General features: G+C 38.2%; 1 protein-coding gene across 2 annotated transcripts in view; it reads right to left on the minus strand.

The window, feature by feature from the left end:
• The window catches only part of ADCY8 (adenylate cyclase 8), a 131785-nt gene that overhangs the window by 21222 nt on the left and 85355 nt on the right, over positions 1 to 25208 (minus strand). Inside the window, exons 8-12 of one of the 2 annotated variants that reach the window (XM_049827670.1) lie at positions 21288 to 21485; positions 14296 to 14396; positions 6957 to 7158; positions 3566 to 3655; positions 1997 to 2169 (exon numbers count right to left, since the gene is read on the minus strand). In XM_049827670.1, coding sequence (XP_049683627.1) covers positions 1997 to 2169; positions 3566 to 3655; positions 6957 to 7158; positions 14296 to 14396; positions 21288 to 21485 — 764 coding nt within the window. The remainder of the gene's footprint in view (positions 1 to 1996; positions 2170 to 3565; positions 3656 to 6956; positions 7159 to 14295; positions 14397 to 21287; positions 21486 to 25208) is intronic. The other variant, XM_049827678.1, reaches the window with a different exon arrangement.

Below are 25208 nucleotides of genomic sequence, written 5' to 3' on the forward strand. Positions count from 1 at the left end.
AAATTAGTATCTCTGTAATACCAGGAGGTTTTGGAAAGGCATGTTTCCCAGGGGAAAAGACATAAAAGAAGAGGTTGTGGAACTGGCAGGGCCAATCTTATAGTAAATCAAAAGGGGGAAAGAACTAAATTTGGAGGCGAATTGAACACGGATACTTGGCAATTATTTTGTTGAAGGGAGATGAGGAAAGATGAGAAAATAGCTAAGAGGTGCTTAAAGCCTGAAGTTGTGAAAAAAGTTAATAAAGGAGTAAACAAGGAGAAGAAGTTGGAAGACACCTTGGGACAATCTTCTGTCTACCTTGAGATCCAAGAATAAAGAAAAGTCAAGACCCTGAATCTATTTTCCATAGTAATTTTGAAAAAAGATCAGGTGATATTTGTCAGAGAAGGACTCCTATGATGGAGAAATTAGAGAAAGAGCAGAGCTTGATGGAGACTAAAACGAAAGGAAACTTTCTTGTGAGAGAGCTAACTGAACTGACTTTGTGGGTGTCATGAAGAATTTACTGTAAGGAAATGTACCACTATGGAATGAATCATACATATAGAGCAAAAGACAGGAAGGAAACCTCTTTGACATCTGCAAATATTTTGGCATTCAAATATTTCCCATTTTGAAGTTGTCTGAAATACAAGCTCCCAAAGATTTCATTCCAGAAGGACCCCTTGTACACTGGCTAAAGGCAACAGCCTCAAAGGTCTTAGTTATGAACTCATCTGTTATTGGATATTGTGGTAATGTAGCTATAGCCACAAATATATGAGCTAGATGAGTTTTGTAGGGAGTTTTTTATTCAACTAATTGGTATAACTAAGAAAACAGATACATTTCTGGGCACACAGCTTTGAACCTCATGCTCCCTAACGTCAGAGCTGAAGTTCAGATCCTTGTCCTGAGTGCTCAGCATCTCAGCTGAGCTCCCTATGTCCTGGGCTGTGGGGAACAGGAAATAGAAACTACTCTAAATTCTCTAAGATTTTCACACAAGGGAGAATTTTTCTTTGTCGTGCTTGATTAGTGACAAAAATTAAAGACAATGATTATGTTTTCTACTTATAGTTACTTAGCCAAAGTGCTGCTTACGGCCATTTGTCATATTTTCTGGAGTCTGCTGTGAATATGCTGTATGTCATATTAGTCTGCAGGATGATAACTAGCATTAGGAAAGGAATTGCATCCCAAATCTTTAGTACCTTGCTACTGTAGGAAGCTAGCAAGGAAAGATAAGCTTGCAGAGCCTTACTATGTGTAAAGATGTGGCTGTTGTGAGAACTAATAGCACTGCAAATCCATGCTTTTCTGTCATTCTGAGGATCTTCATCTGGCACACACTTACAAGCACAAGCAACTGCAATACTAAATTGGTCAAGTATCAAGGATTGAAGAAGTGTTTTTCTCAATGAGCTAAATCCCTGGTGCTCTAGATTCAGTTATTGAAAAACTTAGTGCACTGAGTTTGCAAATTACTGTAGCTATTCTGTCCTCTTCAACTCCTTTTGCTGGGAAGGAAGCCGGGGAGGCAGAGTCTCTCCTTCAGATGCACTCCTACAAAATGGGATCATCCCTGTATGCCTTATATCTTTCACATCTACACGTTATAGTTTGGGTTTTACTCAGTTAAAAACATGCCCCTAAAAAACTAATTGTTCACTCCTGTTTTCTTAAATTGAGGTTAGAGTTTCAATCAGTATCTCTAGAGTTTTCAACAATAGAAGTAACCAATGTATATGCACTGTAATGCATATTTTTAGCAATATGGATGGATTATGGCAGACATAAAAGCCAAACATTATGAATGTCCTCATGAAATGAACATTTTAATAAAAAGGCCTGAGAAAGAATCACATTATAAACCTTTTTGGATTAGCCATTGCCTCTTGCAACCATCACTCCATACTTAACTATGGTGTTATCCAATACGCATACACTCTGGCAAGACTTGACCCATTACCTTATTAAAAAGCAGTTCCTAAAGGGGGCTGTGAACACTTACTCTCCATTGTGGTTAAAGTTGTCATATTGCAGAAAAAGGGAAGCATAAATGGTCTCAGTCAGCAGAGAATAGATCGCAATCATGATGAGAAGCACTGCCAGCTTCAGGACAGAGTTGAGACGGAGAAAGACTGCACAAGTCACCATTGCCAGCACACCAGTGAAGACAAAATACTGAATAGAAAACAGCACTGGTTACTTTCAGCGATCAGTGACTACATGTTAATTCCATAAGTATCTACATAAATGATCAAGTGATCAGAAGTATAAAAAAACCTGCTCTGGATTTCAGTGCTCAACTGTCTTCTTAGTGTATAGGGCACTTTGAAAATCAGGGTTTTGCTAGAATAGAATGTGAAATTACAAATTCTCTATTTTGCATGACACTTCCATGTTAGCAGAAATTCTCCACTGTGCCTTTATGGTATTTTCATTGTATTAGAAGGGAAAGGGCATCCTGTATAGTTAAAAGAAGAAAGGGAGAGATGCTGCATGTAAGTATTTTGCTACTGAAAAGTCAACTGAGAGAAAATAATTTACATTCCTTTGGATTCTGAACTTCTGCAAGACCCACATTAATCAGGATGGGAGAATCATATTCCTGCTTTAATCCTTTTCCCGTGCTATTTGAAGAAAGGATAAAGCCACAGGTTTGGGTTTTTTGTTTGTTTGTTTGTTTTTGGGTTTTGTTTTTTGTTTTTTTTTTTTCATTTTTATTTTTAATATTGCAGGTCTTGTTTAGTTACATTACTCTCTTAAAAGGTGGTGCCTGGAAGTTTTATTCATATCTCATTTTCTAACCTCTTCATTGTCTCATTTTTCTCAATGATTAGTCATCTGTCAAATGCAATCCATGCAGCTGATACCGGATATAGAGAGACAATCATGGCCGTGAGCTGTTCAGATTTAAAATAGCAACATCAACACCCACAGTCCAAATGTAGTTTAAATTAACTCCTTTCATACAGCTTTAGGAGAGATAGCATTCATTTTCCTGAGTAGAGTTTTTCTTTAGTACAGTTCCTCTGTAGGAAAGTCTCCATCCCTGCAATTTTCAGCATACTCCTGGCAGTATCTTGACACCGCCATATGACTTTCTAAGCAACACACTTTTTTTATCTACACATGACCAAACCATTGACTTTTTTGCCTCCTTGCTCATCATAGAGAGGATTTTTTTTTCTCCAAATGCAAATTTAAAATAACTACAGCAGAATGATTGCTGGTTTTGCTGTGTAAACTTCATTAGCTTCATATGAATAAAGTAGTGTGGTTTTTTGCACTGGGCTCATTGAATCATTGCTGCATGTGTTTCCAACTTAAAGGTTCTGTATGAAATTTAAAGGTTGAAACTTGGTTGTAATGCTCCATTAGACCATAAGATTAATTCCTTCTGTAACCCGCCTCTGATTTTTCCATTAGCATATAGGTAGATGCAAAGTTTCAGCTTCACAATGCTGTTGGGGCACCTGATTCCACCACCAGTACACAGGTCACTGATTCCAGGCAGTGGCTGCCATGTAACCTTTGTGGATCCATGCCTCAGATTCAAAAGTACCCTCAGAAATACCTCAGGATAGGAACAGATGTCTGGAAAAGATGCAGATGAATTGAACGTCTGGTTCTTCAGGGCTACTGGTTTGTCAAAATCACACCATAGCTGTGAAGAAAGAAAACAAAATCAGGGCTATGTTGTGCACTGGTGACTAAGTGCTTGTGTGTCTGGCTGGCTGGGTTCAGGGATGGAACTGGCTGACCTGCTGCTCTCCATGCCAGCTCCCTAACTGGCACCAAGGACTAAATGGACAGGAGGAAGACATACTGTGGAGATGAAATGGAAAAGGGGAAGCTATTCATGCTACAGACATTCAACATCTGAGTAGCCTCCCTACACTCTTGTTGCCAAAGGGGAAGGATGAGCTCCTCTGGGAGTTTCAGAGGACTGATGTTGGATTCTAAAGAATTACCCGCTCAAAATGTTCATATTTTGCTATAAAATGTAGAGAAAATTATTAAATTTGTAGCATAAAATCAGACTGCGTGTGTGCACTTGTTTGCAAGCACTTTTCTTCTGCTACGTTGCTATGAACAGTGTTATCCTTCTAGATGTGGGACAAACTCCCATGGCATCATGCAAAATCGGCTTGTGCCAAAACATAATGTGGTCCCAGAACTGCAACTCTGATGCCTAGAATGGAAGGGAATGAAAATTCATTCATGATATAATGGTTTTGAGAATGTAATACTGCCTTTTGCTGTTATGACCTGCATTCATTTTAATGGTATTTCAAGCCAAGTGTATTAAATATAAACAAAACAGCAATGTTGAGTTGCAATACATCATGGTCTTAGAACACAGGGAAAAAAATTGTTAGTGGTTTCATATTTTGACAGTTAAAGCAGATGGAGTCTTTTGTTACATATATTAATCCAATCTGAATGTTTATACTAGGTCATTTCATCAACCTGGTATGTACAAGCTAGTTCCCCTGTCTGTCTTTCCAACAGACTTAGAGAGTTTGTTTAATGAGGCCCGATTTCTTATAATTAAATTCTAATGAATTTCAAACTTGGAACTTTCTTGTTTGTTCTTTCAGCAATTCAGTCATCTCTGCAATGCAGCAACATTATCTAGGCTGTCTGTGCAGTCCTCCGTGACAAGAGATAGTTAATGGTACCTTCTGAAAGTTTATGAGGTGTACAGCACCTCTGTGCAGGGCAGAGTGCCCTGAGAACCACTCTGAGTGTCTTTTTAAAAGACCTTCAGGAACTTTATTCTAATTTTATAACAGTAAGAATGCACTTGATGTAAAGAACCACAAGACTCATTTGAGGCACTTGTGGAACCAAAGCCTTATGGCTCTTGTTAAAAAGTATCTGAGTCTTAGTCCCCTCCAACTGGGTGCATTTGAACTCAGTGGATGCATATCACATTAACTGTTGTTAAATTCATGCAGGTCCCTCCTGAGCAAAATATTATGGCAGAATTTTGACATTTGAAATAATGAGGTTGCATTAATGTTGTCATTTCCTGTAGAGGCCAGGACTCAATTATTTAAGTTATTGCCATTCTAAATATATGACAATAAATATAACTGTTTACTGCTTTATAGAAACCTACTGGGATGACAGTAAAAAGAATTATATTTCTTTTGACTGTTTTTGGATTAGCCATCCCACAAGATTGCAGTGGACACAGTCTTAAAAATTAATCCACAACAAGTCTGGGGAAGATCTCGTTATCATCATATCCATAGCAAATTGGTTATGGATAGCCTGTTAGAGATCTTGTTTTAAGAGCAAGATTAATTCCACCAAAATCCTTCCTGACAGATATTTGTTAAACATCATTTAAAAAAAATCTAAATTCTACAACACTCCTTAGTGATCTATACTATAATGTAACACTGTCCTTATCTTCAGGAAATTTTTAGCCCTATTGAACTTCCTGTCATTTACTGTATTTCTATTTTTTCTGTAAGGATAGAAAACAGTGGCTGCATTCTTCTTTCTCCGACTAACTCTTCTATCAGCGACTGCATGGTATCACTAAAAAACCCAGACAGATGCTGAGTCCTCACATATTGGCAACTTGAATTCAATCATGGAAGAATGACAGCAATAAAGCATAATAAATTCTCATATCTGTTAGCGAAAGATGAGGCAAACCCTTGAAATATCAGACTTCAACATACTTACTCCAGTGACACAATCATCATTATTATTAATTATTACAGGATAATTATTTTTCCTGTTGTGGTGTTGTAGTTGCTATTGTTATTACTGTCACTAAACACTTTCCTGTTCTCATCTAGAAGGAAATAAGTATTTGCAAAGAATGAAGTTCAGGTGTAAAAGCACTGCTACATTCATCGCCAAAAGGTGCCCTATGAGAGGAAAGAGTGATGCAAATGTTACTTTTAATCTATGAGTTATTTACTTTCTTCTTGGCTCAGGCTTCAACACCTGCCAGGTTGTCTGACATGATAATCTGCCTAATTCATGCAAAGCTGTCTCAAATTTCTGAAGACATCAGGATAATTAGGGCTGTATGGTATTTGCATACAAGACCCCACTTTTTTACCCTGTGACATTGTGTAGAGCCAGGCCCACAGTATTGCATGACCAATTTTTTTTATCTAACCAAAGCTGCTAAGCAAAGCTTCGTACATGCCTTTCCTCACAGGTATGCTGATAAACTTTATTTAGATTTGTCACACTTTAGAATCTTAGTGGAGATGTGTAAATTAGGAGCCAAATCAGGCTAAACTTGCTGTGTGGGCAGTGGAGAGAGAAAAATCTCTTTATTGGGACCAGTATGATCAAAAGAAAACTTTGGGCATGCCTGTTTTTCTGCACTGACTATAAAGCAAGCTGAGAAAGCCTATGCCCATGGTTTGGTAAGGTGAATCTAGGCCAAAAGGGTTTGTCAAACTACTAAATAAGCAAGGCAAAATTTGTTTAGAATTTATGCTTTTTATCTTCTTTTCACATGCTGTGGTTACTGGCTCAGCTTGACCAGCTCTGTCCTTTCTTTGAAGGTATTTTCTGGGTTCGTTGACACTTACCATTTTTTTAGTAATCTAATAAATGGGAGAACTGTGAGACGAGGAATTTAATATCTATAAGGATTACATGGATTGACAGTCTTTAAGAAAGTATATCATCAGCATGTCAGAAAATTACAAATGGTCCTCAAAGGGTGGATACTTTGAACAGAAAGTAGCAAAAGGGTTTTAAAAATAGATGATACTCATAAGGGAGAAATAATGAGATATTTCAGAAATACATAGTTTAAGCAACAGATTGAATTTCCTAAAGCTGTGGTACTTTGCCTTTTTTTTTAATATTTAAATCATATCTGACTTATAAACACATTAGTTAGCAAGTCCTGTGGCAAGCTTAATAATTCATAAATCATCTTTTCCTGTATAATATTTCCTGGTTCCCTATAAGCTTACAATATTGATGATAGCTCCAAGAAAATTAATCAGAATGGATGCAAATATAATGACATTCCTGGCCAGGTAGGTCTCATTAATCCAGCAGCAAGTTTTCCGGAGCATTAAGGGTAAACATTTGTAATCCTCTGCTGTAGTGATTAGCACAAGAGCGGAGTGCAGCATAATCAGAATAGAAAACTGAATAACCATAGGTATCACCCTGGGAAGAAAAAAAGAAGAGAACTCAGCATTAAACCTCAATACAATACCACTGCTAATAAAAATAAATGTGTAAACAGTTAAGACCAGGAGAAATCAGTTGTCATAAATCTGAGACAATTAGTCCAGGAAAAAAACCAGAGAAAACAAAGATTTGTTCATGTTCCATAGGTCTGCTATTGCTTTGCATGGTTTCTTGCTGAGAAACTGCTGTTGAAGAAGTAAGCCAGGGAATTCACTGTCAGTGCCTCTATCTGTCTAGACAGAGTCTGAGTGGCAGGCATGTCCTTTCTTTTGGGACTCAGTTGTCCCCTAAGTTTATTTCAGAGCAAATCTATTCAGCCTGTAGGATCCTGATGCCACTTCCGCATAAGGTGGTTCCCACTCTAGTAGACTAGTTTGGGGGCAGTTTAGTATAGAGTTATTTTATATAGAACACATCACAGGTGTCTTTAACTCATACTATATTGAGGGTCATAGACTCTAAGGTGCAGCCTAATTTCTGGTGTAAGGATATAGTAATTACAGAAATGGAAGATTGCCCTCATTTTAGTTAGTAGTGGGTCAACTGCAGCTAAGAATCTCACTGGTTTCTAAAAAAGCAAAAGCATTACTGTTTTCATGGAAGCCCTTTAAAATATAAAGCAGGTGAAAAGGTGTTCTATGTTACAAACATGTTTAAATAAAACATGTTGTTTGGCATACCCTATAAACTTTGTTCTTGCAAACGTGATCCTTAATCAAGTACTGTTAAGTGAATACACAGAATAGACAACTCAATTCGTTTGAATAAACTGTTAAAAGCCATAATTTCTTCTAGTCCAACTTTCATTATAGTTTTCTAAATTTATTCCTTTTTCTTGCTTAAATCTGGGAACTGAAGTCAAGTAACCGAGAAGGTTCATAAATGCAGTAAATTGTTTACTTTGCTGAGAAGAAAGCGCCCAGCACTTCACAAGTCAAGTTTTTGTTCACATTTGTGTCTATCATTGTCCTTCTGTGTCTCTTTTCGCAAAGATCAAACCCATGCAAAATAAAAGTCATTCCACTGCTCCTGCAAACCTCTCTCCTCTTCACTCTGCTTTCCCATTGCCTTTTTGCTATAAGGAGAATGATTAAACTTGAGGCTTTGAATTAAGTAATTAAATTTTCTCATAACCTAGTTGTACATGTGCCAGTACACTACAGTGATTTAATCATAATGTCTCACAGAAAAAAAATATCTTTGAAAGTGGACTATCAGGGTGCTCCAGGCAGACTTCTGCACTTGCAGGTGCCTGAATGGAGGCAAGCTCTACCCTGCTCATTAAGCCTTCTGTGAACATATGTTTTGTCTTATTGAAAACATCACCTCTCCTTTTCTTTGGGTAGGACACAATGCTATTTGTACATTTGGGCCCTAAAGCAAGACAAATTTAAGGGTGTCAGTTGGAAATAGAAATCAAAACAACATAGCTTTTCTTTTCTCATTTTTTCAGTAGGTCAGCCAGATCCACTCCCTGAATCTCAGTGGCCTCTATCTCAATCTAACTGAAATTCTCCTCAATTTCAGGCTATTCAGATTTGGCTTTAGAAGAGCAAATTCTAAACTCATACAGATCTGAATTCAAATATGTGGTTTGAGCCTATTAACTAAAGCTTTTGCTCTAAAAAAATGTCACCATAAGATAATAGGTATTTAATCAAAGGGAAGAGGAAACCACACTGACATAATGGCAGGAGAGGATATATGGACATAGCAGGAGAAGCTTGAGAACCAGTCTGTGAGGGAACTGCCATTCCTTAGCTGTAGCTGATGGACAGAGTCCAAAATATTTGCACTAAGGAGACACCAAAGATGCACTTGGTCGTTTATATGAAAACTCTAAGTACATCTTCCTCACAATACTCATGTTTGTAGAAAATACCTTGAGAAAATGGGATAAATTAAAATGTTTTTGTTCAAAATGAATTTATTTATTTTTTTTTTTAAATTAGGCATAAATCAGGGTATAATTGGGAAAATGTTGGTCATGTTGAAGGAAAAGCCATAAAATAACATATGAGGTATTGGTGTCAAACTGAAAGAGATTTAATTGCAAAACTGTACTCCCGTATGCTTTAGCAGGCTTAATTTTAAATATTATCTTTCACAAGAATGTTCTGATTTTTAATGCCTTAATTCATCTATGATGATAGAGACTCATACACATTAAATCTGATGGTGTTTTAAAGACAGTATTTGCATAAACATTATTCCTTTCTGATCATCCAAACAGACTTACTGGCACAATGATTCCTTTAAAGTATCAGGACAGAATAACATACAATTTACTTCAAACTTTCTTGTCTATCACCTACTAAAATAAATCAAGCTAACACAGAGGTATGATCAAGGTATAAGATTTTGAAAACAGCATGCAAGCCTCAGAATAATTTACTGTAATTCAGCTATGTCTTATATGTACAGCTCCTACTCTCAGAACCTCAAAATTAATGAGACTTGCAGTGTAGGAGTCCAGGAAAGAAAATGAGTTAAGCAGATAACAAACAGAAAATGAGGCTGTAGTTAGCAGAGTTTTTCTTTTGGAACGTGTCTGAACTTCTATGAGTAAGATACATATGCATAAGATGGTATTTTTTTGTAGTATCAAACTATATTAGAAAACATTTTGAAAGAAAATGTGAAAAATATCAAAATGGAAGTTCCATTCTCTAATGAAGTGAAATAAGATGAATTACGCATTAACTTCCCTTGAAATCTTCCATATGGTAATATTAGCTTTGACACTGTTCTGATGATGTACCATTGGTATGAAATGTTATATTACGCTTGGGTCAGCATTTCACTCCAACAAGCTTTGTCAGAGTTTTGTGTGTGACTTGAATACAGGACACAGTGGAGCTTCCCCCAAAAGTCCCATCCTCTCCAGTGACCTCACCCAGAAGTAAAGCTTGCTTTTGAAAGAAGAAACAATGTGGCCAGTAAAAACAAACTGTATTATGAAGGGAAGAGTGAACAATGAGGAAACAAAGACTGGAGCAGGAGCCACAGATTTCATCCTGTGCGCCTAAAAGTTTTGTGGGAAGTCTCAGAACTTGCTGAATGAAAGTCCCAAGGCTACGAAGTAGAGACACAATAAACAATGCCTTGAGAGCAGCTTTTCTCTGTGAAAATACACAGAAAGCCAAGGAGAGACAGTCAATAAAGGCGCGGAAAAGTTGGACATTATGTTCATGGAGAACTAGTCAAGGGGGTCAAGAAGGTTCTTCAAGAAAGCTGTGCAGTTTAGGATACAATTCATCTCACTGCACAGCAGTCTCTTAGATTTATTCAGGTCCACTGATTGACTCGTTCTCTAGTGGCTATACTTAGAACCCAGGGTATAGACACTGACAGTTAGTTATGTGAGATGAATTCCTTGTTTCCCACACTACAGCAGTATTCTGCAATAGCCTTCTTGCTTTCCAAAGCCAAATGACTGAGATCCTCTTTGGAACTGATAGTTGCTATCTATATCTCAGATATATATAGACAGTCTATATATGCAGATGTAGCCTACTAATTCTGCAGACCTAGTGTGATCCAGCTCTAAATGAAACTAAATTAAGGCTGTCAAAAAGATTAGGGTCAAGCCTCATGAGGTCAGACCTGAGGACACTAAATGTGAGTTCTTATTTTGGATTGCCAAACTCTACATGTAAGACCAAGTGCTATTGAATTAAGGTACTATAAAGGGAGCATGTAGGGACCTAAGTCTGGGATATGAATCCAAAATGCAACATAATCTGCTTAGGTGCCTGAGAAATCATGGCCTTGTATTTGTTCATAATAGGCTACAAGAATTCTTCCACTGTAGCTGTTCAGTTGAACATTGATGTGTTTGTCTCTTGTCTAAGACTGCTTGAGATGAAAACAAAACTGAAGTCTGCACACCTATGACCTCCTAGAGGATCAGTCCAGTATCTGTGCTAAGATTTTGTTGGCAGCATGCTGATAGGAACAAGTAGAGCAGAAGATGTAGCCAAGGTTAGAGGGATAGGAACAAAGAGCCATAATATTCTTCTGTCGATGAACTTCTCCCAGAACTAGGACACCTGGGTTGGATCCAAGAAGAGATTCAAGACCAAATGCTTTTCTTTCTAGGGGTTGCCTTACTGTCAAGATCAAATGGAGTTTTAAATGCCTTCCCTCTTCCTTGTGTACAGTCACAAATCAAGAGTTGAACCAGAAAGAAAACTTACGTGAAACAGACGATACAGATGTTTAAATGAACAACAGTTTGAAACCTGGTTTTCTCCCCTCACAGGAATAACCCAGTGAAAAACTAACAGAAATAAGAGTAGTTCAGCAGTCTACTCTAGTATGATCTATTGCCCATGTGAGCATATAGAAAGTTCATTGCAGGAAATTAATCAAACTCCCAGGCCTCTCAGATGGAGAAGATGAATCACTGCAAGGTTGGCAATGTAACTTAATGGCTTCATAGAGGATAATTACAGCAGAAATATGGCATTAATTTATGTCAGAGTAATTTCCCCAACTCAATATTTCAAAGAATGAAAACTATTGCAAAGATTTTTAAATTCAGTGGTGTGTCTGCCCTGTCAGGGAAAAGTATGAATGGATCAAATATTTATCCTATGGAAGACAGATATAAACTGAGATAAAATTCTGAAACTCCGATACACAGTAGATGCAACAATGGAAAGATGATTCCCTTCTTTAACACACAAAGACAACCTATGTGAGAAAATTCCTGAAGATCCTTAGTAAGATACGTCTTATGAAGACTTGAATAATGTTTTCTTTCACCGAATTTCTAGAAATCCCCAAAAGACTCAGCTCAGAAAAATATTCAAACATGTACTTAAGCAAACACAAAATTCCATCCTTGTTCAACAGAGCTCTGAAGCATATATTGAAAGTCACTTAAATGTGGTGTTAAGAAATGGGTAAGTCACCATGAGGAGTGTGAACTATAGTTTGTTAATTGTTCCATGGAAATGATGTCCATGCTTTTCCACTGTAGTAGTTTACTTCTCTGATATCTACAAGAGGTATAACAGATGAGCATGAAGTTATCTCCAAGACTCTCTGAATCCAAATCCTGCTTAACTTTGTGATAGTTTGTTCAAGTGCTCATACCTTGAATTGTTTTTTAGAATTAGAATTTAGGAAATCTGAACTTCCAGATTATTTCCTCATTCAATACATTTAAGCATATTCAAGCCTTCTCACTCCCCCCCCCCCCCGTTATTTTAGGGTTGCTCAGCTGTTGACCTCCGCTCATTTAAGAGGCATGGTTTTTAAGACTGAAACACATTTTTTTGAAGCAGAGTATCAGAACTTGAAAAATGAAGACCAAAATGTCCCTTCTCAAATCTTGACTGTGATCTGCAGTTCCTCAAAGAACATAAGAATGGCCATAAAGCATCCATGTGGCTCCAAATCTTCTCTCACAAAAGGGATAGTGGTAAATATCCTTTCCCTAAATATCTTCCCAGGTTCCAGCAATCAACCTTTAAAGGCACTCTTGAGGCCAAGGTTCCATATTTTCATTTAAAAGCCTCTGCTGATCTTATTTTGTAGGAATTTGTCTAATCTTTATTTGAACGTATTTATATTTACAGCCTCTTTAACATTCAGTGACAAAAAAGTCCCCAGAGCATTTCTGAAGTGCAGGGGAAAACACGACTACTGTGCAAGATGGGAAACCAAGAAGTGAGACAGCTGCAGGCAATGTGCTTATATGACTCCTTCTCCCCTAATTGCAATGGCACTAGACACCCTCATGAGAATTAATAGAGATGAATCTGTGCAGATAGGAAAAAAGCCATGCTTTTTTTTGCTGGTATAGCAGTGATTGATATAGCAGCAGAAATCTTTTTTGGAAAACAGGTTCCATTAATAAGAACCATAAATCTTCTTCCACATACTAAGAAAACAGTAAAAATAACACTACCAGAAGTGAAGAATTTTGGATGTGCATTGGGAGAAGAATTTTAAAGAAGTAAACAAACTTATTAGTACTAGAGCAATATAGCAGATAAGGAACAGCAGAAGGTCAGGTACTACTCCGGGTACTTTCCCAGCTGAGAACTACAAAATACATAGAACACCACTGCTGCAGAGTGCCATTGCCTGCCTGCTTCTAACCACCATTTTGGTATTCTCAGACATGAATGTGGTGAGCCAGGTCTTCCAGAGATGATCCAAGAAATATTGCTGCATGACTGTAACATAGTAAATGTCTTATTTCTTATACAAATACGGTATTTTCAAGGTTATTCTACAGGCATCCATAAGTTAAGGTTCATCTCAGTGTTAGAAACCACCTGAGAACTATGTTCATCTGGGCATTTCCATTTTAACACTGCCAAAGACCAAATGGGGCCAGGGGCATGTTTTAGTGGCAGTCGTGCTGCTGGCTCTGCTATGATGCTAGAAAACTGACCTTAGTCCTTGTACACACTCTTGTGTTCTCACTATTAAATAGTAGACAACAATGCCAATTGATGGGTTTGACTGTGTGAAACATGTGGACACAGAAGTCTCAGCTATGTCACATTTTCATCACCTTGATAGGAAGTTGTTGCTTGGTCAGCCTCAGATAAAAGCAGAAGTGAGAAAAGATCTACCAGACCACCTCCTTCCTTCTTCTTCATGGCACAAGATTGCTTTCCCCAGCTGGGTAATACATATCATCAGCAACAAAACACAGCGGTACAATTTTCTTATGTAGCAGGTAATAAACAAAACCAAAACAATCACTCATTCCCAAGGTGATTACCAGTCACTTAGCAAAGAGGCAGTTTTGTAAGTCTGGATCATGTTTTACTTCAACGCTGCAAGCAGCAGGCCACATTGTGTCAAACTTTTGTAACCCAAATTTCCCACTTATGTCAGTGGGAGTTCTGCTTCAAAACATAATGACATAATGTCAGTAGATGTTACTGTCTCACAGGAAAACATGTAGCTGCAGATAACGTGATACAAAAGTAGTTAATATCGGGGAAAAAAGTGAAAAAATATTTCTGAACACTTTGGGGGAACAAGCAGATTATATTGGTTCATTCCACATCACTCCTAGAAATGTTATCCCGCTGTTTCCCCAAGAGCGCCTTCAGATATATAGAGATATATTTCTGTATTTACCTGGAAGAGGGAAGTAAGCTTTGGATAGCGGTGATAAATACAAGAACAATAAAGGCGCACACCAAGTTTGATTTGAATACTTCATCCCGCATTTGGGAATACTAGAATAAAAAAAAAAGAGTAAATTAGCTGTTAACCCATGTAGTAGTTTCATAAAGACTGATGCATATAGGAGACTTTGGGGAAATTAGCAGGAAGAGCTAATATATCAATAAACCTGAATTTGTTTTTAGAAATGAAACACAACAAATAAATCATTAATAAGCTGGTAAACCACTTTATCCAAGAGAGCAAAACTCTGTAATTTGCAATACAAAGTTCTTTTACTTGGCTGCCTCTCTTACAAAATTATTTGCTTTAAAAATTTCCAGGTAGATACTAGGGGCTTGTGTTGCTGAGCAGAATACTAAATACTTAATAGCTTAACCAGAGGAACCATGGGTTTCCTCACCTGAAGGCAAACACTCAAGTCAGCTGCGACTCTGCATGCATGATGTCACAGAGGTGTTTCCATGCTTGCCAAATTGAGGCCATTCTGTTTTCTTTTTTACTTTTATTTTTTTTTAAGAAAAGTACATCGTTTGGGACATTCCATGATTATTTGGGATGTGGGTCATGATCTCTGTATCCTAACTTATCCAGAGGCTGTGCAGAAACTTGATAATATGGGCATTCTCCAAGAAAATGAAGGTAGTATTATGTAAAAGACCATTGCAGGTGCATTATTATTATGATTTATTGCTGAAATATTTTTCTATAGCATATCAAACCACTGAAAATGATAGCAGGTTCCCCTTTTATGGGCGTTACCAAGAAAAGGAGTAATGGATACATCAGTGAATCACGGTGGATCAGTTAAAATGGAAACCTTACCCAAGTCCTCAGCTGGTATCTATCACTGCTAAGTCAGTTAAGCTCCAATTGTTTACAGCAGATGAAGATTGGTCCATAGACATATTATTTTTGTAAACCTCTTTATCCTGTACTGACGCCACTAAATTTTATTCACCTAATAAAAAATCCCACAGATGCCTACCCCAGTCATTTCTCCTCCTCTGAGCAATAACTCCATTTTATTTAATCTTCTGCGGTTTTGGAGGTGCTAAGAGTTACCCATGCAGAACAAAAGGAAATCAGAGTCAAAGAGATATCAGGTTTCAGAAACTAAAATTTGGAAATAAAGCAAACTGCAATTATAAATGCCTAGAAAGCATTATAGTTGAGAAAAATTGAAACCAACTAAGAAATATATCAGGAACATACATTGAGAGAGTTCAGCTATGAACTACATTTTATAGCTAATCTGCTCTTGAAGGAAGATCCTATCTAGACTTAGCCTATATTCAGTACATGGACCTTCGCTAGGGCCTTCATCTTAGTTATAAACAGCTGGTCAAAACAGCCTCAAGCTCCTGAAAATGGAAAAAAGTCTTCTCTCTTCCCTGCTCCCATTTGTTATGAGTAAGAGAAGGGGATTATTTGTTGGCACCCCTCATTTTGACTCCTCCTCTACTGCTATTGTACCCCGTGCCTGCTGTTGGCAGAAGCAGTATCACTTTGACATGATTTTCGATAGTGCTCACAGGCAACTCCATTTTGCTGCTGGAAGCACAGAGGCACTGACCCTGATTTCATGTGCAGGAAAACAGAACTGCATCAGTCCACTTAAATAATGGACCAGGGCTTTTTTCGGTTGCGGTAGAAAAAGAACCAAAGGGAAAAAGAAAGGTACGTTCCTTAAAATATAACATGAAATTCCAACTGTTCCTTAGGGAAATTATAGCAGACTAATTGAATGAAACACAAACATGGAATTGCCTGCTGTGTTGAGCATTATCTCAAAAGGATGAATGCTGCGGTCTAATCAGTAACAATGTTGTGATGAGAAATTGTTAGCATCTCTGAGGCAGCACCAACGCTAATGATAAACATAGCACTTCTCTAGCAGTCTACCCCTTAGTGACTTGGAGAATTAATTGAAGGATAGCCTAAGCCTCAAGGCACTTCCATAAGTATGGGGAGACATGTAGCCAACTAGAGCTACATGGAGTGGTGGGAAGAGTCGCGATGTGACCTGCTGTGCAATGAAAACCTTAGCTGCAACATCCCACAGACCTACCTGCGCTGGCATGACTTGCTGATGGCGTAGCGAAGGCTCGCCCTGCTTCCCACGGGCCTTGAGCCATTTGCCGGTGCTGTTGCGGGAGCCAGCGAGCTGAAACTGAGCTTGTGTAAGAAAGGGCAGGTTTTCTCTGCCAAGTAATGCTGCTTATTCCCCACCTCTCCTCTCTTTTCCCAGGGCTTTTTGAAAGGGGAGTACCAGTAATACAACGGGCTTTATACGTTCACCTAGAAAAAGTGTTTGTGTACTGGGGACGAGGGGATTTGGTTTTATCCCCACTGCTGCTCTTTGTCTCTGGTAGGACCTTATGGATGAAAAGAGAGACCACGTTTGTTGTTTTTTTCTTCAGAGCAATGGTGTTTGTGTCATTGGAAAAGCTTCTGCAGTACAGGGGAGAGGCAGAATATGTATCAGGAAGCCCAAGGCAGAAGAGATGGATGAACTCCTGAGAAGACCAAAGAGTAGACACAGATCCAGTTGTTGACCGATGACAGAAAAGAAGATGCTGAACAGGGCCAGTTTGCCAAGTGTTTCTTACAGACCTTCTTGCCAATGGAAGTTTCTGGGTTGAAGGAAAGAGGCAAGGCCCATGTCTGCAAGGATGCAGCAAGCAGGAAGGGCAAAGTTTGTTTCCTACTAATTTAATTTTTATTAATCTCACTCATCAGAAATCCTGAAGCAGAGACTTGGGTATTTAGGTCCAATATTTGGCCTAAGAAAACATGTACTATGAAATTCAAAGCCCTTTTGATATTTTAAGTGTGCTCACCTCACAGAAGATGTGTAGACACTTCACCTCTAAGCCCAGTCTGATTTATGATCATACAAATATGCAGGAAGACATAGAATATCTTTATATGAATCTCTGCATTGGAAACTTTCCTTAACAAAAACCTTACGAGCATGTAAAATTCCCTGCCCTGTTACTATGGTTTATCCTGTACAAAAGTACATGGTACTGATATTTCCAAGTCACTGCTATTAATGTGGAGCATCATGATGATATCTTTTAATTATTGGAAATCATTTAAAGTAGTATCAGATTCTCCTTATGAGCTATTACATATTTGGAAACCCTTAGTGTATTTTTGTGCTACAATTAGAAGTACTCTCCTGTGATGAGTCTTTTGCTCTATCTGCCTACATCCTATTTGTGAAAATAACCTCTAGCAAAATTGAGAGTGAATTAGTCTCTAAATGAGATATCAAATGTTAATGAGTGAAATACAGGTTAGTAATGACTAATCCATTTGGGTAAAGAATCTATAAAATATACCAGCTGTGGAATCTGCACAAATCCTCTGAAAAATGAAGTATCACAAAATTCATATGGAAATATATATACTGCTTCATGGAGATAACCCATTTACTAATGCAACCGCTACTCCTTGCTGTGGAATCTACAATTATTCTATCACCAAGAAGGACACAGAGCAATGAGATAGGAGAGGAGTGGGAAGAGGTACCAATGACTTAAACTGCTGTGACATACCAGTTGTTTAAATGATTGTAAACCAGGAGATGTGGTAGCTATCATGGTAGTTTTGGGCAAGCTTATTCCACAAATTATTATTATTTTTTTTTTTACCTTTTGAAACCTTAAAGGAAGCAAAATGGTACTTTCATTGCTAGCATAAATCTGCTGTCTGCAATTGTTTTATAATGAAAAAAACCACGAAACAACCCAGGCTGTTTAAACAGAAGTCCAGCATGACATTTCAGATCTATTCAAGTCACCCCAAAAGATTTATGATCCCACAGCATGGTAGTCCTGTTACTAATGCAGGAGGAAGAAATATAGTTTATTGTTCATATGGTTACTCACTTCTCTGGGGTTTGAGGTACAGAGCATTATTAACACAATTCTTATTGAACAAAGTTAACGTGACACTTCTTGATGGGATGTCAGCTATGGGTACTGGTTGTTCTGCCTATTGAATAACCGTAAAGTCTGGGGCGAGAAGTACTTACAGTTAAAAGAAATATTAGGCAGATGCCAGCGCTGCCTGAAAGTGTGATGGCTAAATGTGAGGGCCCAAGCTTTTACATAGGAAAGTTACTTTACTTCAGAGCTACCTCTGACTCGAAGCTGCCACTGGTTTGAACAGCTAAGTGGGAGCAAAGGAAAATGGCAGTGTGAGATGGGAGGTCCATAGACACAGACTGTCTATTTGCTCAGCAATGCTGCAGGGAGCAGCTCAAGACACCGATGATGAAGGTCATGTAAGCAGTTGCAAAATGTTAATGACTAGAAGAAAGCATAATTCCAGACTGATAGGCTAGAGGAGGGGAGAGCAAAGGGAAAAGGCTTCTGAAATAACTTTATAAGGCTCCAATTTAAATCTGAGTTTGTTTTGTTTTGTTTCCTAAATGGGCCGGAAGAAGGGAGAAAGTATTAGTAATATAAGATAACGTGGAGGAAATAGCTACTTTGTGTAGCAAAATGGTTCACACTTTTTTATTTTCATGACTGCCTGTAGACTATCGTTTAACACTAAGTCTACTGGGACAAACATGCAGTTTATGCACAGGCAAACAAGGAGGGAAGGGACATTTCCCACATTGTCCCATGTGACATTGCCCCTGCCTGTAATGATGAGGACACTGATTCATCTTTCCTTAATCCGAATTATCCTTTTGCATCCTGGTGCATTGCTTACCCTTCTCTGAGCACACCTATGGGTGCCCCAGCACCCTGAACACAAACAAGGAAGTTACTGACCAGCAACTAACCACCTGTTGGAGGTGGATGAACCAGAGCAAGTAAAACAGTGCTGATATTTTTTAAAACTTTACCCCTGTGTAATGCTAAACCCCGGCCCAATTTAGAGGACAGAAAGAAGATTCAGTCCAGAAGCTCAGGGACAGGTTGGATGGGGCTTTGAGCCACCTGACCTAGTGGAAGGTGTCCCTGCCCATGGTGGGGGTGGCGGGGGGGGGGGGGGAAGGCTGGAACTAGATGATTTGTAAGGTCCCTTCCAACCCAAACCATTCTATGGTTCTATGAATCTATGATCCAGTTTACAGGAAGGATTTTGTATTTGGGTTGCCTGCACTTACTGGTTGGGACTAGCACATAAGGAAATATTGAATGAAAGCTCCATTTTCTAAGCATTGCAGCACAGGTTGACATTGGAAATGTCATACTGAGAGGAAAATGTATCAAAATTTCTCAAAATGTTGAATTTTAAATAGACTTTTTGTCATCCAGATGGAATTCAAAACGTTATTAATATTTAAAAACTGACCTATGTAATGTGATGGATTAGAGCATGGGGTTTTTTCTTCCCCTCCTGCTTAAATTGCATTTAAATGAACATCTACCCTTTCTGTATAGATTTTCCTTGTGGCTGCTAATTGTGAAGTCTAAAATGACAAGAAAGTTTATATTCTGAATATAGGATCTGATTCTGGGCAGTGTCCCTTTACTCCAGCCCATGTTCAGGTATTGTTTTTATTAAATAGTAATGTAAGACTAGGTGAACCATTGACTAGCTGGCTCATTCAGCAAGTTGTTTGTGATTAGGCTGTTTCCTCTTTTGCACAAAAAATTTCTAATGTACCATCCCTCACCTTCTATGTTAAATGCTATTTTGTCTACACTTTTTTACCTTATCTTTTGACCTTGTGCCTTGAAAAGATTAAAGATTACTCATTACTTTGAGGCCTTTAGATGGTAATTCAAAGGATATCAGAAATCTAGGATTTCACCTCCTGGGTCCCTCTCAGCTTTGCACAAGGTCTGCACTGAAAGAAATAGCTTCATATGTTCTCTTGTAGCAGTAGTGGTTAACTTGGCTTTGGGGATTCTACCTTGTCTCTCAGTGTCATAAATACCCTCATGGGAAAACTGAATATTTTCTTTCTTTTTAAATGAACCTTTCCTTTTCCTTCTGCAGGATTGCTTGTGAAATAAGGACTTAAATATACGTGAAGTAGAATTTTTCTTTTCCAGTGGTTTTCATTAAGCTTTCACCACTGATACCATCTGAGGACTCGTCTCCCATAAGTCAAGTAAAAAAAATCTGTTTTCCAGTGCAGGTTAAAGTGATGATGGAGAAGTGGGCCTCCATGCTTGCATTTCCCCATTATTTTTCTTTCTTTCTTTCCAGTCTAAGGGCACATCCTATCGCAGACCTGCTGTTGCTGCATTGTAATAGCATACAAGGTAATGAAATAATTTGAGATCTGTGCAACCCCACCCCATGTCATCAGTTTGCAAGGAAAACTCTCCCATTGCCTTATCTTTTTTAACTTAGAACTTACATCTGGATGTTGACTGAAATAGAAATTAGTGAGATCATACTGCTTTTGAGAAGCAGCAAAGACATGAACAATATTTACCTCTTAGAGGCAGCTGTTAAGAAAGGTTGTTTAAAACAAAGAATTGACAAATTAGTTTTGATTTGAAACAAACATAGCAGCCTAGAAGACATCAGATACATCCTACGACTAAATGAAAGAAACTTATCTATATAAATATAGATATATGTTTTGAATAGACGTGTCAGTTTATTAATATGCTCAATCACCATTTGTGCCAAAGCAACCTGTCATCTGATGGAAAACTGCTTGTACTAGACAGCAAACGAAACCCAGCAAATGGCTGTTGTTCTCAGAAGCAGTTTGCTCAGTGTAGGCATTTTCCAACAATGAAATGTAATCATTGCAGCATTATAACACCTCCATCATGACACTGTCTATTAAGACCTTTAGCTCAGTTGCAACTTTTGAAAACTGAAACAAAATGAAAAAGAGAAACAAAACCAGAAAAAAAACCAATGCAAGCTAGAACCTACAGCTTCTCTACTTCAGTGGACATTTATTACAATTTGAGTTGCAAATAATGCAGCTACCAAGACCCAGCTACCTTATGCTCCAGGCTGGAGTCTTTAAACATCAGTGAAAAAGGCTTGATATGCTCTCTTCTCAATTTATCGCCACTCCGTAAGTCGATGGTGTGCTCTATTCGCTTGTTAATTTCCTCAGGCCCAGACTGGACATGCAAAGCTTGTGCAAGATGGTTTGGAAGCAGATTTATTGAATTTCTTGTTAGGGCAGCCAGAGTCTAGGGGAAAGCACATGCAAACAGAATAAACCTGCTGGTCCCCTTGGGTTAAAAATGCAATGTTTTAGATCATGTTGCATTGCAAACCATTACAGCATTCCATGCAATTCATTCAATGAAATCTATAGAAGTGTAAAATAAGAAGTCTGTTCCACTAAACACATACAGTACATTAGGGGGAGTACTTTAGTGCCTTCTTTTATACAAACTAGGAGGTTTGCTGCTGCACTGAACACTAGGACTGTACTCCCCTTTCCAGATTCTGCTAATTAATTATTAGAGCATGCATGAGGGGAGTACACACCAAAACCTCAGCAGGGTTTCTAACTCAGTGGTGTGTTTTAGCAACTATGAACAGAAGCTACAGAAAACAGAAGTCACAAAACAGGAGTAATGATGTTTTTCTTGATCTTAAAGATACTGGATGTGTGTAGTTAAGGAACAGATCAGTTAGGCAGGAGTGAAGAAGGTGACATTTCTGATTACCTCAGCATGGGTTTTCAAATAATACATTCTTCTTCACTACTGGTATATTTCAGCCAGTTTAGATTACAGTTAGGCTATAAGAATTAATTTAACTGTAATTCATATTGTTATTTTATATTCTCTCAAATGCATTATTCCTTTGGTATTTCATTGACTAATCAAAAGGAAAAAAAAAGAAAATACTTTTGCACAGCTTCGCAAAAGAAAGCTAGCAGAGATAGTATGAAGGGTGCTTCACCTTCAGGAAAGAGGTGGAGTTTGCTTTCATAAAGAGAATAACTCAGTCCAGTTTCATGGTATCATTTCATGACACAAACAACAGTGAAGCAGCACTTTTCCATTTGAATGGGAAAATAAACTCTACTACCTGTGATATTCCCAAGGGTTAAGAAATGCTAATGAATGGTAAGGATATAAACCTTCATACATCACAGCATAAGACATTTCAGAATTATTATGGACAAGAAATACACTTCTGCTCAAAAAAGTTATCCCGTAAGTCCTTTCTGGAAAAGTCTTCTGCTATATGCCCTTCTGGGCATTGTTGGGAAAAGGAGCTTGGGATGCATTTATCACTAGATTTCTCTGGAAAGCCAATTCTTTTGGATCATGGGATTATGTACAGCAAGTGATATAGGGAGATTTCCCTTGTTCATATTCAATAGATAGTCAACAGTTGCATTCTAATGAATCTTGGCCAGCACATTAAAACACAGGAAGGGTCTCAGGAACCCACTGTCAAACCCCAATTGACAACTTTCTTTGCAGTCCTAAAACAAAGTCCAAGGACTCCGTAGTCACAGATAATATCTTGCTTTCTCTTCTTCCATCATTTGATGAGTAACTTAAGAGCCCAATAAATAGGCAGAAAAGGGTATCAGGACTGAGATCTTCTCTCTATTGAAGTGAAAAGCAATCTTCCTGTTTGCTTTAGTAGAGAAAGGACTTCAGTAGAGAAGGTTTGGCAAACCACTCTACTCAAATCTCCCCATTTTCCCTTCAGAAAATCAGTATCATCAACATTTAGAGGGAAAAAAAAATCAGGGAAACTCTTCTCATACTGAAGTTTCAGATATGCCTGAATCCATATCTCAGCCTTGGAGCTATGGTGTAAACTCTAAGCTTAGAGACAAATTCCAGGTAAACAATCCATTGGGTCAACTGGATAAATACAGTATTAATACACACTAAGGTACTACTTTAGTTTAAGTATTCCTATCACTTTTAAACTGAGCTATGCAGAAAATTTATTATCAGTTTGTGGTGGCTGAATTCTTACAAGAGAGCCTGAAGTCACTGTTAAAGGACAAGATCATGTCAGATGTTGTTATGGGCATTAATTCCTTAGAATTAGTTCATATTGCTGTATCTCCACTAGAAGTGAGGGTGGACAAGGTTCCTAATGTTTTAGTCGGGCATTGGGTTTTAATTACATGAGGAGAACGATCTCAATTCATTCTAGTAAGTGACTAAAATTTGCTTCAAATTATATTTTAAAATTTCATTAACATGAAGAACTGTCTTCTTGCTGAATGTATGAAGTGGTTTACAGTTCATGGTAGAGGAACATGACATAATACCACCACTATGGCAACGGTGTCGGTAGTATCGGTGCAAAAATGGACTTGGAAGTTGCATTTTTTTTCAGAGGATAACAAGGAAATTCATATTTAAGTTTAGTGGTCATCTCCCTCTCACACCCATACATATACCTAAGACAACCGCTTTCTTGTAGTTAGTAATAACAATAATGAAAAATATCACACAAATTATTGTCCCAAGTATGTTCTAATCACATTTTGTCTCTGTATCCCCCCTCTTTGCTCTGCATCTTTTAAGACTGTGTTATGCTGACATAAAGAAATATTGGTTCCCCCTGTTACCTTGCCTACACTTTTGTGAACAGCTGTATGGAAGGTACAATTGTGAATTGTAAGGTACAATGAGCTTTTGAACTTTGATGCCAACAGTAGCCATTCATCATACAGGAACACATACAAGATTCTGTGAGCAAAAAGCCCAGCCAAACTTGCATCTGAGACTAAAAGATAGGATGAATTAAACCAAACAAATAATAAAACTCCAACTTTAAAGATATTTTACAGAGATTTAAAAAAAGGTGGCTGGGATTAGATTTTACTTCCTTCCTGCAAAGTTTTCATGCAACAAGTCCAAACATCCTGACCTCAACAAGAAGGGAAATTTTTAATCATTGCCATTTAGAAAACTCTAGGAAGGTTTTAATTATTTTTTTCATACTGCAAACACCAGGTCTTGGAGGGAAATAGGGAAATACAAAGGCATGTGTTTGAAGAGGCAGGATACAGGTAGGATTTGTTTCTAGAGAAAGACACCTAAATGAAGGTGCTTAGGTGCTTGGTCTCTAAGCTTCTATTACTGACAATATACACTCTGGAAACTTTCAGCTCGCCAATAGTATGCAGCTATGGTCAGCTGAGATCTCCTAGGGTATCCTGAACAACAGTCTGGAGCTAGAACATATGGCACAAGACCTATGGGAAGCCCATGCACTGCTGGTCGGTGGTGGGCACCAGCTGGAGTGTACTAGGGTATCAAAAGCTGCAACAGACAGCCACGGTTAGGTTGAATTAAGCCCTTACTCAGCGTATTTCAGCATAGGTGTTTAGCACTGTTTGAGACATCAGAGTCTCTTACCTGGCTTCTAACTGATAGTCTAGAACATCACAGGTCTTTTATAAGCCCCTCGTCATATGGATGTCTCAGGCACCCTAGAGCACACTAGACCCTTACGTTTAGGAGCTGAGATGTGTGGGAGATTGACGCCTGGGACAGTCAGTAGATACACAAATGCAGGTGCCTCGGTTTTGAACTGAATTCCACCCTGTTGTTTATACTTGTCTGCCATCTTGGCGGTCTTTAAGGGGAATTTTTGTGATAACTGTTACTAGTCATTGCAGCTACCAATAAAATATGCTTATACAAGAGACAGACATTTTAATATGCTTTTTTCTTAATTTATGTCATTAGAGGCCCACCAGGTGCCTCCAGCACCATGCACAGTGACCATATTATGCTTTCAACTACTTCTTTTGTAAGGCCCAATGAAGAAATCCAACTTCATCTGCTATTAATTTATTTTAAAGGAGGAGACCCCCACTCTCTTAACATAAAATAACTTCTGTCCAACCTCCTTTGCTTTAGGAAAGAAGCCCAGACACTTGTTTCAATAGCAGAAAACTCCATACATATTGTGCA

This window comes from Accipiter gentilis, chromosome 2 (genome assembly GCF_929443795.1).
Source record: "Accipiter gentilis chromosome 2, bAccGen1.1, whole genome shotgun sequence".
Lineage (NCBI taxonomy): Eukaryota > Metazoa > Chordata > Aves > Accipitriformes > Accipitridae > Astur > Astur gentilis.